This window comes from Epinephelus moara, chromosome 11 (assembly GCF_006386435.1).
Source record: "Epinephelus moara isolate mb chromosome 11, YSFRI_EMoa_1.0, whole genome shotgun sequence".
NCBI classification, from domain to species: Eukaryota; Metazoa; Chordata; class Actinopteri; order Perciformes; family Serranidae; genus Epinephelus; species Epinephelus moara.
Window position 1 is genome coordinate 16,733,092 of NC_065516.1, and position 12,920 is coordinate 16,746,011.

A 12,920-nucleotide genomic window follows, 5' to 3' on the forward strand; every position below is an offset into this window, starting at 1 on the left:
TGGACTTGTTTTTAGACAATACAAGCTAATTGTTTCATATTATATGAATATCATATCATATATACAATATCATCCAAGCTGCAAGAGCTTGTCTGTAAAAGTAGGAAAGCTTGAGAGGCAGTTTATTACACTTACAATCACAAGATAATATAAATCTTAGGCCAGTGTTTTTGATAGCTGCTCTCAAAGAAGGGCCAACATAGATATATACACATATATATATCTATGAGGGCCAACGCCTGACGTCATCACGTAACCGGAAGAGAACTGAACAGCTTGGGTTGCTTTTTTCGGTGAACCACTTGCCAGCAGCAGCCAACGGGCAGAAGACGCCGTACAAGCAGCAGAGTCAACACAGTACTGCGCTTACCACCCTGTGTTTATGCGATTTACGGAGGCTTTAACGTTAACCTCTGCCGCTCGGTAACAAGTCGTCACATCTATGTTACCCGACACTATTTTATCACCGTGTTAGTTACAGCCGGAGCGTATGGAGTCCGCGTTCAAAAGGTCGGTGAGGTGTTTAGCGGACAAGAGATCATCCAGCTAATGTTAGCTAGCCGCGGATTGTACGGTGTGGACCTGAGAGTGGAGAAGCTCGCTGCTGCTGCCCACTCTACTGACGGACAGACGGACGGACACTAACCTAAACAATGGGCCTCATATTCGCCAAACTGTGGAGCTTCTTCTGCAACCAAGGTGGGTGTCGGTGAAACTGTTAACGGCTCACTAACGTCCCGCTAGCTACTCAACCGAGGATAATAACTGTTAGCCCGTTAGCATAAAGTGAGCAGCCAGAGCCATAATAACAGATGGGGGTGAATTATCTCGCTACATCTCACTGTGACTTAAGGACTCAGCCATCTGAGCTGGCTGCGTTTCACTCGCACGTCACAACAACAGTTTAAAGTGCAGTTACCAACCTTTGTCGGCCACTCTCATAGTTAATCTGGTTATCAGTTTGTCAGTCAACACGAGTAAGTCACAGTAAGCCTGCAGGAGCGTATTCATCCACTTGTCAATCAGCTTTAACTTACTCCACTGTCCAGGACACATTACATAACTTTACCACAACTCTGCAGAAAGCTACATGGTCTCATACAGAGTCACTATCCCAGGCAGAAAGTGGGAAACAAAGGCAGAGGAATAACGAGTAAAGGGCAACAAAGAGCTGAGAAAATCATCTAAAAAACCCGTATGACTTCCAATGTGGGATGTAAAATACTATATGTCTCCCATTTAATGCTGCAGGGTACATAATATGGCTGTTTTGTTTGTAAGAAAATTGAAAATATGTTTGCACATCCTGCACCAAACCTCACAGCTCTCTTATACTAAAAACAACTTGTAATGTTATAGTACTTTTTAAAAGTATCTTTGTCATATATTTATTATATTTGTCTTATTCTGTATTCATGCTCTTGATTGTTGCAGTACTTTGCCTTAATTTTATTCATCTTAATATGCTGCATATTTCCCTGCAGTGTGACTAATGGAGGAATATCTTATCTCATGTTTAATGTATGCAGCATAAACCAAAGCAAATTCCTTTTAAGTGAAGCCTAATAAATCTTAGTCTGATTCTGAAGATACTAAGATACATTATACTGGTTGGTGCAGCATTTTTCCTTCAGAGTGTGAGTATTGTTTTTGTCGTAATGAGGAGTAGGAAGGTTTTTGAGTTGAGCTGAAGTGACAAAGGATCTGGGTCCGTTGCAGGCTGAGCTACAGGAGAACTGACCGAGTCATATTATGCTCCGCTCCAATGATTAGTTATTATCCTTTGATTGTATTTATATACATATTCGTCTTTTCTTAAGTCTTTTGGCCCGTGTAGCATTATTGCTGTCCTCCCCATTGTCTAGTTTCATTCACATCTAAGGGGTGATAGAGTGGTCTGAGTGGAGTGTAAGCAACACAGTGATTAGATCACCTGATAAGAAAGGAAGTGCTGGTGCTCACACTTGTTTAATTTCACTTTAAATGTGTCTTTATGTCATTTTTATGGCTTTATTCTCCTCTGCTGCACTGTGTGTGCTACAGAAAAGCAAGCCTGGGGTGTCACCACTTTAAAAAGTGCTCCGTTCTGTGGTAGAAGACCTAGACATCAATAAGGAAGATACCTGCATTTAAAGTAGCTTTTCCTCCTGATCATAACTGTCACGATTTTGCTTTATAAATCTGCAGAAGTGAGAAACACATTAATGTTTCAGAGATTAGTAACCTGTAAGTGTATCTGCTTAGAACGCTATTTTCAGGTAATCCATTTGAATAAATTAGTGATTGCTTATATTAACATCTACTCTGTCCTCAGTAGGGCTGTACCTGCTCATTGTTTTCTCGATTTATCGATTAATTGTTTTGCCAATAAAATGTCGGAAAACAGTGACGCTTAACCTGTGTAATTTCCTAAAGCTCAAAGCAACGTCGTCAGATGTCATGTTTTATCTGACCAATTGTCCAAAAATCCAAAGCTACTCAGTTTAGTATCACGAATGACAAAGAAAAGCATCAAATTCTCACATTTTAGAGGCATGGCACCAGCAAATGTTTGGCTTTTTTGCTAAAATAAAATGACCGAAACGACTATTCGATTATCAAAATAGTTCTAGTCAGATGGATTAATTGATGAATCAATGCAGCTCTAGTTCTCAGTAACATAACATTTAAATTGAATCTGACCCAAACTGGGTTAGATGTGCTGGAGATGCTGGTAACGGCCACATTCAGTTTAGTTGTGCTCCCAGGGTCATCGTAGGGTAGCAGCACTAGACATGCGACATCCTCGGACACCCAGTACGATGCACCCAGACTGTCAGAACCTCGAGCCCTCTGACCAGACTTCCTTCCTCCTCGGCTGCCAGGGGCCTCTGAAGGGCGGAAAAGTCAAAGCACTGAAGTGGGATATTTTGGCATGTGTGTGTCAGCTCTGATTCTGCTTTTAGTCTGTTATGTTTGTCTGCTTCACGGCCGTCAAAGCCTTTACTGTTGCAGACTGTGCTCGCTGGTTTTATGAATGGAAAGAAGTTCCTGTAGTTTCAGCGACGATGGGAAAAGAGAAGGTCAGGAAGCGTTGAAATGAGTTCAGCCTGTATGATTTTGAATAGGCAGCATTGAATGACATGAATGCATTGTAAAGACTGAAACCAGATGACTCACTGTCACTGAATGTTTTTACAGTGACTTACCGTGAAGAGAATTCATTTACTCGAGTGTTTTCTGGATACAGTGTCCTCTTGAAGATAGTTTTTCATGCTAATCACACAGTTTATTTGCTGTATTTGTTTTGCAGAGCACAAAGTGATAATCGTTGGACTAGATAATGCAGGGAAAACCACCATCCTCTACCAGTTGTAAGTAGTTTTATTTTCAGATGTACAGTCAGTCATCCTTCTTTACTGCAGCAAAAACTCACTTTACCATTCTGTTTCATCAAGTCTGATGAATGAGGTCGTCCACACGTCACCCACCATCGGCAGCAACGTGGAGGAAATAGTGGTGAAGAACACTCACTTTCTGATGTGGGATATAGGAGGGCAGGAGTCTCTCAGGTCCTCCTGGAACACCTACTACTCCAATACAGAGGTGAGAAACACATCAACACACTTTGTACACTGTGTACTACTTTCTAGCATAGGCAGGGAACACAAGTATTGTCCAGCTGCGGGTTTTCTTCCTGAGCGTGGCAGCTGGCGTGTTTGTTCAGAGCACAGACGGCAGCAGGGGCCGCCCAAGTCAGAGGTCACCCTTTCACAAAGGGGCCAGTCTGAAAAGCAAAGTGAGGGTCAGCCACCGCAGTGTTTCAGAGAAAGGAGAAGAAGAGGAGAATCACAGCCGAGGCAGATGTGTTTTAAAGAAAGGTCCCTAGAGAACCATATGGATTAAACTTTACTGTAACATCTGCCAGACACTTTTTCACTACAGCATGCTTCACTGATGCTCTGTCACACACAAACCCGTGTACATAGCATGGTGGGATATCAGGTCACACGTAAACACAAGGCCACCTCCATTCACATATGACCTGACTCCTCAACTCCTGCTCTCTTACATGTCTCTGCTAAAGAGCTGAAACTATTAGCTGATAGAGTCAATATAATTCAGCAGCTATTTTGATAATTTGTTAACCATTTATGTCATTTTTCAAGCCTCAATTGTGCTTTATTTCTTTGTCTTATGTGATAGTTAACCGACTGTGTTTGGGTTTTTGACTGTTTGAATGACAGGAAATAAATCTGCAAATATTTTGGTAATCGTTCAAGTGTTTTGGAGGTTTTTTCCCCAGGCAAAAATGACCAAGCATTCTCTGATTTCAGCTTTTCATATCTGAGGATTTGCTTGTTCCTTTTCATATATGAGTAAATCAAGAATTGATCAGGTTTTGGACTGTTTTTACGACAACAATTAAAGACACGACCATGGGCTTGGAGACTTTGTAATCTTTCCTGTTTAAAATTTTTATCAGTGTTGGGTAGAGTACTAAAAAACTATACTTAAGTAAAAGTGCAATTACCCCTATAGAACTGACTCAAGCCAATGTGAAAATTAGAATTTGAGAAACCTACTTAAGTAAAAAAGTATGTGGTTAATAAATTCCTCAAAGTACAAGATCCTTTCCATTTTGTTTTTTATTTATTTGTTTGTTTTTTATGTGCAGACCAGTGCAAAATAAATGAATTCATAACCCTAACCTCTTTTAATGAGGATTAATTGATTAATTAATTTAACAGCCCAACAGACCCCTAGCGACAAGATAAGGCTGCTCATAACACCAAAGATTAATGTAATACACGAAAAATGACATATCCATAAACACACAAGAAAAGCTGCTTCTTGTTCTGGGTTTTGCGCCATCATCATTGCATCATTGTCAAAAGACAGGTGGTGCTTCTTTTTCTTCCAGGCAGCTGCAACTTGGCATCTGCAGTAGAAAAGCTCTTCCCCCTGCACACTCAATCCCTGCATTGAGAGCAGAGTCATTGTAACAAAGGTATAAATGCAAAATGTGGCAATGTAAAAGGTGGATTAGTGGCTCAAAAATAAATTGAGTAAAGTACAGTTTAAATAAGGAACATGAAAAGTACCTTGAAAAACATTTTTTTTCACAATAGAGTTATTAGGAGCCCTAAGGTTACTATAGAAACCATATATTGTAGTAAACCTGCAGTTACTATGGTAACGTCACTCATTCATTCCACAGTTAAGCAGTGTCAGACTCGTGTAGATCCCCGGCTGTGATTTGGGTCACAGTCATGTTGGATAACGCGTGCTGTTGAAACTTTTTCCTGGGTCGTTTGGTTTAAATGGCGTCTCCCTCACACCACCATTAACGTGCCTTTGGTCTTTTGTCATACGGGGTCACTGTCTCTCGCATTCAAACAGGGCTTATTAGCAAAGCAGTCACCAATACCCATTGTGAGGCCCTTGGCCCGGAAATGCCCACCCGCTGTGTCGCATTTCACTGCTGTAAATGTCTTTTTGAAAAGAGGTCAGTCAGTGTGATTTTTGCCTCCGACTGCAGTTCATCATCCTGGTGGTGGACAGCACAGACAGAGAGAGGCTGGCCATCTCTAAAGAGGAGCTCTACAGGATGTTGGCTCATGAGGTAAAACGCCCATCTTAACATATCTTTGTGAGGAAATAGTCTACACACACACTCTGTTTTTATAATGGACTGTGATTTTCCACCTTCCACCCTGCTACATTGTTTAGAGTTTCAGACGGTGGCAGAGAGTGGGTTATGGTCTCATTGTTCTCTGTACTGTTTCCCCTCAGGACCTGCGGAAAGCAGCTGTGTTGATATTTGCCAATAAGCAGGATATGAAGGACTGTATGTCTGCAGCGGAGATCTCCAAATACCTCACCCTGAGCTCCATTAAAGACCACCCCTGGCACATACAGTCCTGCTGTGCACTTACAGGAGAGGGGTAAGAGATATATCTTGATGCTTACTAACTAAGTCAGTGATTAGACAGTGATGAAATTCCATCAAGATCCTGTTCATCTGGCAAACAGACCTAGAGTTATGGCCTCGTTTATACTCGATTTATGTAAAGAGTCAAAAGTTCAACCTCGCAACAAATGAGGTGATGAGGTGAGGAGGTCGCTTTGTAGCTTTGTAGATGGCTGTGATCTGTGCGGTCATTGTATACATCCCAACAAGTAGTGAATGGATAATTGTTTTCACAAACTTCCCTCTATATTATTATATATCACCCATTTGTTCATTTCTGCCATTATTGATATTTCTTTCTCTAACGTTGAGCATAAATGAGCCCTTATACTTAGTACTATATAGATGTTTTAAACTGATCTTATTGTAACTGTTGAGATGGGCGTATGATACAGACGCTCCAGAACTTGTTTCACTCTTGTGAAGTGCACTGTTTAACAGGAACCCTGCAAAAGTCCTAAAACCCTCTTAAAAAGTCTGAAAGGGCAATCAGGTACATTAAGGCTTTGTGTCAAAAAAAAAAGTTTCATATGTAGGTTTTTTGGATAATCAGTACCTAATTATTTTCACTGTGATGCATTCCACAATACCATCTACATTTAAGGCATCACTTTAAAACTTTTACATAGTTAATAATAAGGTACAGGCTTCTTGAACTTTTATTGCACACATATGAGGCCAAAACTATTAAAATCAGACACGTTGGCCCATGTTGAAGGGCTGCTGTACATCTGCAAACCACCAGGTGTCACTGTGTTTGCTGTGTGTGAAGGCCCAAAGCTTCAAATCTTCTTCAACACAAACAGAAAGCTCCAAAGCGTCATGAGGCTCTATTCACCCTTTCCTATATAATCAATACCATGTTTCCTTTACATGACAACAGAAAAAGTGGGACAAATTTATTGATTTAAAAGATGTAGACAGATGGTTTGTCACAGGATAATGTGTATCAGCAAGATATTTCTTTGTGCAAACTTGGATTTGTTTCCAGTTCATGAAAGAGCCAACACTGGTTTCAATAAATTGTTTGTATACATAAATAGAATAAGAGGAAAAGAGAGTTATTTAGAGATATAGTCATAAATATGGACATAATGCCATCTTTTACCTAATATAAGGGTTATGAATGTAATGTTTTATAAATATATTTCTTGATTGCATCACATAATGTTGCAATTCATATAAATTGTCACACAGATATCAACCACAAAGCTAAAACACATTTGCACTCTGGTCCTGCACCACACTAAAAGGTACATTAATATTTTGTATCAACAAAAACATTGTGGACAAGGCATTTAAATGTCATTTTACTGCAGCATATTGCAGCTCTTGTGAACAAAGATATAACAGATTTAATATGTAGGCGTCTTGGAGATTTATTTCACACTTTAGAGATGGAGACTAGGTGTTAAAACCAGTCTGTAAGGGCTGCTGTAACTACTGCCAACCACCAGAGGTCAGTGTGTGTGCTGTCGTTAAAGCCCTGAAGCGTCTTACCTCAGCACAAACAGGAGGAACGTCTCACTGAGCTTTATCTGCTCAGCACTAGTATGTTGTAAACATTTTGTGCAGCCAGGGGAGAAACAGCCAAGTGTTAAGTACATTAAAACATCCTTGAAATATGCCTTCTGTTAGGGCTGTACAATATGAGGAGAATACGTGATATGTTGAATATTATGATAATGATATTACTTTCTGCTGGTACTCTGTTTCAACTGACTCAAAAGAAATCCTGATGGCAATAACACAGCCTTTATGATGTGTTTTTTGCGCAAGTTGACATAGATGATTATAAAATGATATATTGTGCAGCCCTACCTTCTGTCTAAAGTACAAACATTATTCTTACTTGCTGTCGAGAGTGTTCGCTCTCTGTCTTAAGTACATACATTCTTCCCACTTCCTGTCTAAAGTATGAACGTATTTCCCACTTCCTGTCTAAAGTATGAACATTCTTCCTACTTCCTGTCAGGAAAGTGTGAACACTCTTCCTACTTACTTTTAAGTATGAACATTCTTCCTGCTTTCTGTCTAGCTTATGTACATACTTCATACTTTCTATCTAAAGTATGAATTTTCTTCCTACTCTGTCTTGAGTATGTGCATTCTTCCTACTTTCTGTCTAATGTTTGTACAGTCTTCCTACCTTCTGTCTACAGTATGTACATACTTCTTACATTTTATCTAAAGTATGTTCTTTCCTTCTACTTCCTGTCTAAAGTATGTACTTTCTGTCTCAAGTATGTCCATTTTTTCCTACTTTCTAACCATAGTATGTATTTTCTGTCTTAAGTTTTTATATACTTCCGACTTGCTATCTAAAGTATGTATTTTCTGTCTTAAGTGTGTACTTACTTTCTACTTTCTGTATGTACTTCATACTTTCTGTCTTAAGTATGTACTTTCTGTCTAAAGTATGTACTTACTTCCTACTTTCTCTCTGAAGTATGTACTTACTTTCTACTTTCTGTATGTACTTTCTTCATACTTTCTGTCTTAAGTATGTACTTTTTACTTTTTGAATAAACTTACTTCCTACTTTCTGTCCTAAGTATACTTACTTTCTACTTTCTGTATGTACACTTTCTGTATGTACATACTTCTTCTTTTCTGTCAAAAATATATACTTTATTTCTACTTTTTGTATGTACGCTTTCTGTATGTACATACTTCTTCTTTTCTGTGTAAAGTATATACTTTATTTCTACTTTCTGTATGTACTTTCTTCATACTTACTGTCTTAAGTATGTACTTTCTGTATAAAGTATGTACTTACTTCCTACTTTCTGTCTTATATATATACTTCCTACTTTCTGAATGAACTTTCTTCCTTCTTTCTGTCCAAAGTATGTACTAACTCTTTACTTTCTGAATGAACTTACTTTCTACTTTCTGTCTTAAGTATGTACATTCTTCTTCCACTGACACATCTTTTTCATTCTTCCAGTTTATGTCAAGGCCTTGAGTGGATGACCTCCAGAGCTGGACTCAGATAGCCCGTCCCTCAGCCGTCGATGGCCTGACTACCTGCACCACCTACCTGGTGGCAACAACAGCTTGTCCTTACTGGCTTATTGTTACTTTTTATTTTTTTAATGACAAACTTGGACTTTGACCTCTGGAGATGGCACAGGAAGGAGGAGCACCTTCCACAGCTTAACTGTTACAGTGGAAACTGGTGTTTCTCCCAGTCAGTGGAAACGTGGCCAGGAGTGATAAACTGACCTGGTTATCTGGAACAGGAAGTCACTTTTAAAGTAAAGGAGAAGAGGATCATTTCAGTAAGTTAAGAGTATGTCCAAGTGTAAAGCAGGGCTGCACTGGACATAATTTACACTACATATCATGTTCCGCCACACCATATCATATCAAGAGTATGCCATAAACATCACAGCGGTGCAGCTCTATTATTTTTATTTTCTTTTTGCCTCTTTGTAAGTTTGTTCATGTTCAGGAAAATAATGGCAGGACAAACAAAGGGATTACAAGCAGTATTGTAAAACCAGTTCTGATGGGGAAAGGTGGCACCAGGGAGTTTCTCAGAATAATGTTCTCATGTTTTATTTCCGTTATTGTTTTCGGCACAGCCAATAATATCTGTTACACATGATTTCAGTTTCATAAGCTACACTGTTGGTGGTTATTTTCACATTAGAACTTATTGGTACCGTTAATGAAATGTGGTCAAACGTATATCTCCCTTCTTTATAAACTTTGAGCCTGTACTTGTGTCGGCATGCAAATATTTTCTTCAATCTACACATTACTTAAGCCGTTTATTTAATTTTGCAAAGCATTAAATGGCTGAAACAAGTGCAAGTACAACGTTTAATTTTAATAACAGTATTTTTGATTTAAACACTACGATTTGTTAATGATGCATTATGATCTTTATTTAATTTTATTCATTTTATTTTTGCTTTTATAGGGAGTGCAGGTGTGCTTGTGGCTTGTTAGCATCTAGACCTGTTTTGTATTAACAAATGATCATTGGTGCTCTGCAGGTGTGTGACTGATCCACTGCATCCTCATGTAAACATTTAATTTTCTGCAGCCATTTTGGCGCATATTCCACTTTAAATATTTTGTACTTTATAATGAAAGGGATCACAATGAGCCACCATCAAAAGGTGCCACACAGTCATGGAGAAGTTGTTACTTATCAACCATCCTGGACTTTAAGGTTCAGTAGCAGAAAGATGATCTTAATATTCTGGCCATCTCATCTTACAGTTACAATACTTGATCCTCAGCCTTAATCATGCTGTTGTGTGTCTGAAGGACCATTTGTGTATGAATCTGACAGTCTACCCATGATTTTTTTTTTTTTTTTTTTTTAAAACCTGTTTCCCTCTTTCACCTGGTATAAGAATCCTTGAACAGATCTATGCACGTGTCACTTTGAAACCATGTCTACCTTTTGCAAGTTCCACAGTGGCCAAAAAGGAGGAGGTGCATGAGTTTCATTGAGTCTGAATTCAAACAGTGATGAAGTACTGGTGTCCATCTTGGTCAGGGGGTGCCTCTGGGTCTCTAGAGTCTGTTGTGGGACAAGGTATTTTTACACTAAGAGGAAAAAGGGTGAACTGTGCAGCCCCCAGACTCCTTGCAGCATTAAGGTTTACAGCTTTTGCCTTGATCTCAAAGCAAGAGAACTGATCTTATACTGTTGGTGTGGTGATGTCCGGTCTGGGTCATGTACTGTATCAGTTTTATTTTCAATAAAAGTTTGTTTTGAACTTTGAGCCTGAATAGATGTTTGTCTTTTTTCTAAATACATGTGAATACAATTCTAGATAGGAGTTAAAGGAATATCAGACATGTACATTTAAGCTTGGGCCAAAGTGTTTACTTTCCACCATCATTTATCCACAAAACAAAGCCAACAAGGTGATTTTAGTGATTTGTTTTGTTTTTTAAACAAGAACCAAGCTAAGTGTGATTCAAACACTAATATATTCACTTCTGCAATATATCCATTTGTAAGGAAAGTAAAAGGAGCTTCTCGATTTCTAAAAAATAATGTACAACATATCAGCCATTTCATTGTAATGTTTTCCTCTAAATGGTACTATACATTCACTTTTCAGTGAAGCCTCTGCACTGAAGTAATGAGCAAAGAAAACACTGACAAGACAAAGCGTGAAAATGGCAAAAAGGTCATAGTATAATATGTCAAACAACAGTCATAGTATTGTATGTTGAAAAGAGTCATAGTATAGTATGTCAAAAAAAAAAGTCATAGTATAATATGTCAAAAAAAAAGCCAAAAAAATTAAAAAAAAAAAAAAAAAAAAGTATAGTATATCAAAAAAAAACGTCATAGTATGTCGGAAAATAAAACTCAGTATAGCATGTCGAAAAAGTAAAAAAAAAGTATAGCATGTCAAAAAAGTCATAGTATAGTATGTCGAAAAAAAGTCATAGTATAATCTGTTTAAAAAAGTCATAGTATAGTATGTCGAAAAAGTAAAAAAAATCAGTATTGTATGTTGAAAAAAGTCATTCAAATGTTATAATAAAGTATGTTGAAAAAAGTCGTGGTATAGTATGTCGAAAAAAAGTCATAGTATAGCATGTCGAAAAAAGTTTAAAAAAAGTCATAGTATAGTATGTCGAAAAAAGTCATACTATAGTATGTCAAAAAAAACAAGTCATAGTATAGTATGTTGAAAAAAGTCATAATATAGTGTGTCAAAAAAGTCATAAAAACGTCATAGTATAGTATGCCATAAAAAGTAAAAAAAACATCATAGTGTAGTATGTTGAAAAAATTCACAATATACTGTGTCAAAAAAGTCGTAAAAACATAGTATAGTATGCCAAAAAAAAGTAAAAAAAAAATCATAGTGTAGTATGACAAAAAAAACAGTCAGAGTATAGTATGTCAAAAAACAGTCATAGTATTGTATGTTGAAAAGAGTAAAACAAAAGTATAGTATGTCAAAAAAGTCATAGTATAGTATGTTGAAAAAAAGTCATAGTATAATCTGTTTAAAAAAGTCATACTATAGTATGTCGAAAAAGTAAAAAAAAAATCATAGTATTGTATGTTGAATGTTGTAGTATGTCGATAAAAGTCATTAAAATGTTATAATAAAGTATGTAGAAAAAAGTCGTAGTATAGTATGTCGAAAAAAAGTTTAAAAAAGTCATAGTATAGTATGTCGAAAAAAATCATACTATATGTCGAAAAAAGTCACAGTATAGTATGTCAAAAAAAAAGTCATAGTATAGTATGTTGAAAAAAGTCATAATATAGTGTGTCAAAAAAAAGTTTAAAAAAGTCATAGTATAGTATGTCGAAAAACATTCATACTATAATATGTTGAAAAAAGTCATAGTATAGTATGTCAAAACAAAGTTATAGTGTAGTATGTCAAAAAAAAGGTCATAGTATAGTATGTTGAAAAAAAGTCATAAAAACGCCATAGGATAGTATGCCATAAAAAGTGAAGAAAAGTCAAATGCCATAAAAAGTCAAAAAACGACATCATATAGTATGTCATGAAAACGTCATAGTATAGTATGTCATCAAGAGTCATAGTATAATATGTCGAAAAAAGTCATGGTATATTATGTAAAAACAATGTCAAAAAAACGTCATAGAAATAGCATGTCGAAAAAAGTCTTAGAATAATATGTTGAAAAAAGTCATAGTATAGCATGTCGAAAAAAGTTTTANCCTAAAAAAGTCATAGTATAGTATATCGAAAAAGTCATAGTATAGTATGTCGAAAAAAGTCATAAAAACGTTATAGTATAGTATGTAGAAAAATTTTATAGTATAATATGTTGAAAAAAGTCCTAAAAAAGTCATAGTATAGTATGTCAAAAAAGTCATAAAAATGTTATAATAAAGTATGTCCAAAAAAAGTCATAGTGTAGTGTGTCAAAAAAGTTGTAAAAACATCATAGTATGCCAAAAAAAGTAAAAAAAAAAAAAAAACATCATAGTGTAGTA

At 36.9% G+C, this 12,920-nt stretch overlaps 1 protein-coding gene across 1 annotated transcript; it reads left to right on the top strand.

Annotated features, from left to right (window-relative positions):
- Window positions 1–285: 285 nt before the first annotated feature.
- Window positions 286–10,701, top strand: arl8 (ADP-ribosylation factor-like 8). Its single transcript, XM_050056738.1, has 6 exons — window positions 286–699; window positions 3,293–3,353; window positions 3,438–3,585; window positions 5,522–5,605; window positions 5,776–5,927; window positions 8,904–10,701. Exons 1-6 carry the CDS (start codon window positions 654–656, stop codon window positions 8,950–8,952), a joined length of 540 nt encoding a protein of 179 aa, XP_049912695.1. The 5' UTR covers window positions 286–653; the 3' UTR covers window positions 8,953–10,701.
- Window positions 10,702–12,920: the final 2,219 nt, after the last annotated feature.

Bases quoted from the DNA above. Each gene is read 5' to 3' on its own strand.
- arl8 (XM_050056738.1), top strand. From the start codon at position 654: ATGGGCCTCATATTCGCCAAACTGTGGAGCTTCTTCTGCAACCAAG. The intron at 3,586-5,521 runs GTGAGAAACACA...CTCCGACTGCAG, and splicing joins CCTACTACTCCAATACAGAG to TTCATCATCCTGGTGGTGGA. The intron at 5,928-8,903 runs GTAAGAGATATA...TCATTCTTCCAG, and splicing joins TGTGCACTTACAGGAGAGGG to TTTATGTCAAGGCCTTGAGT.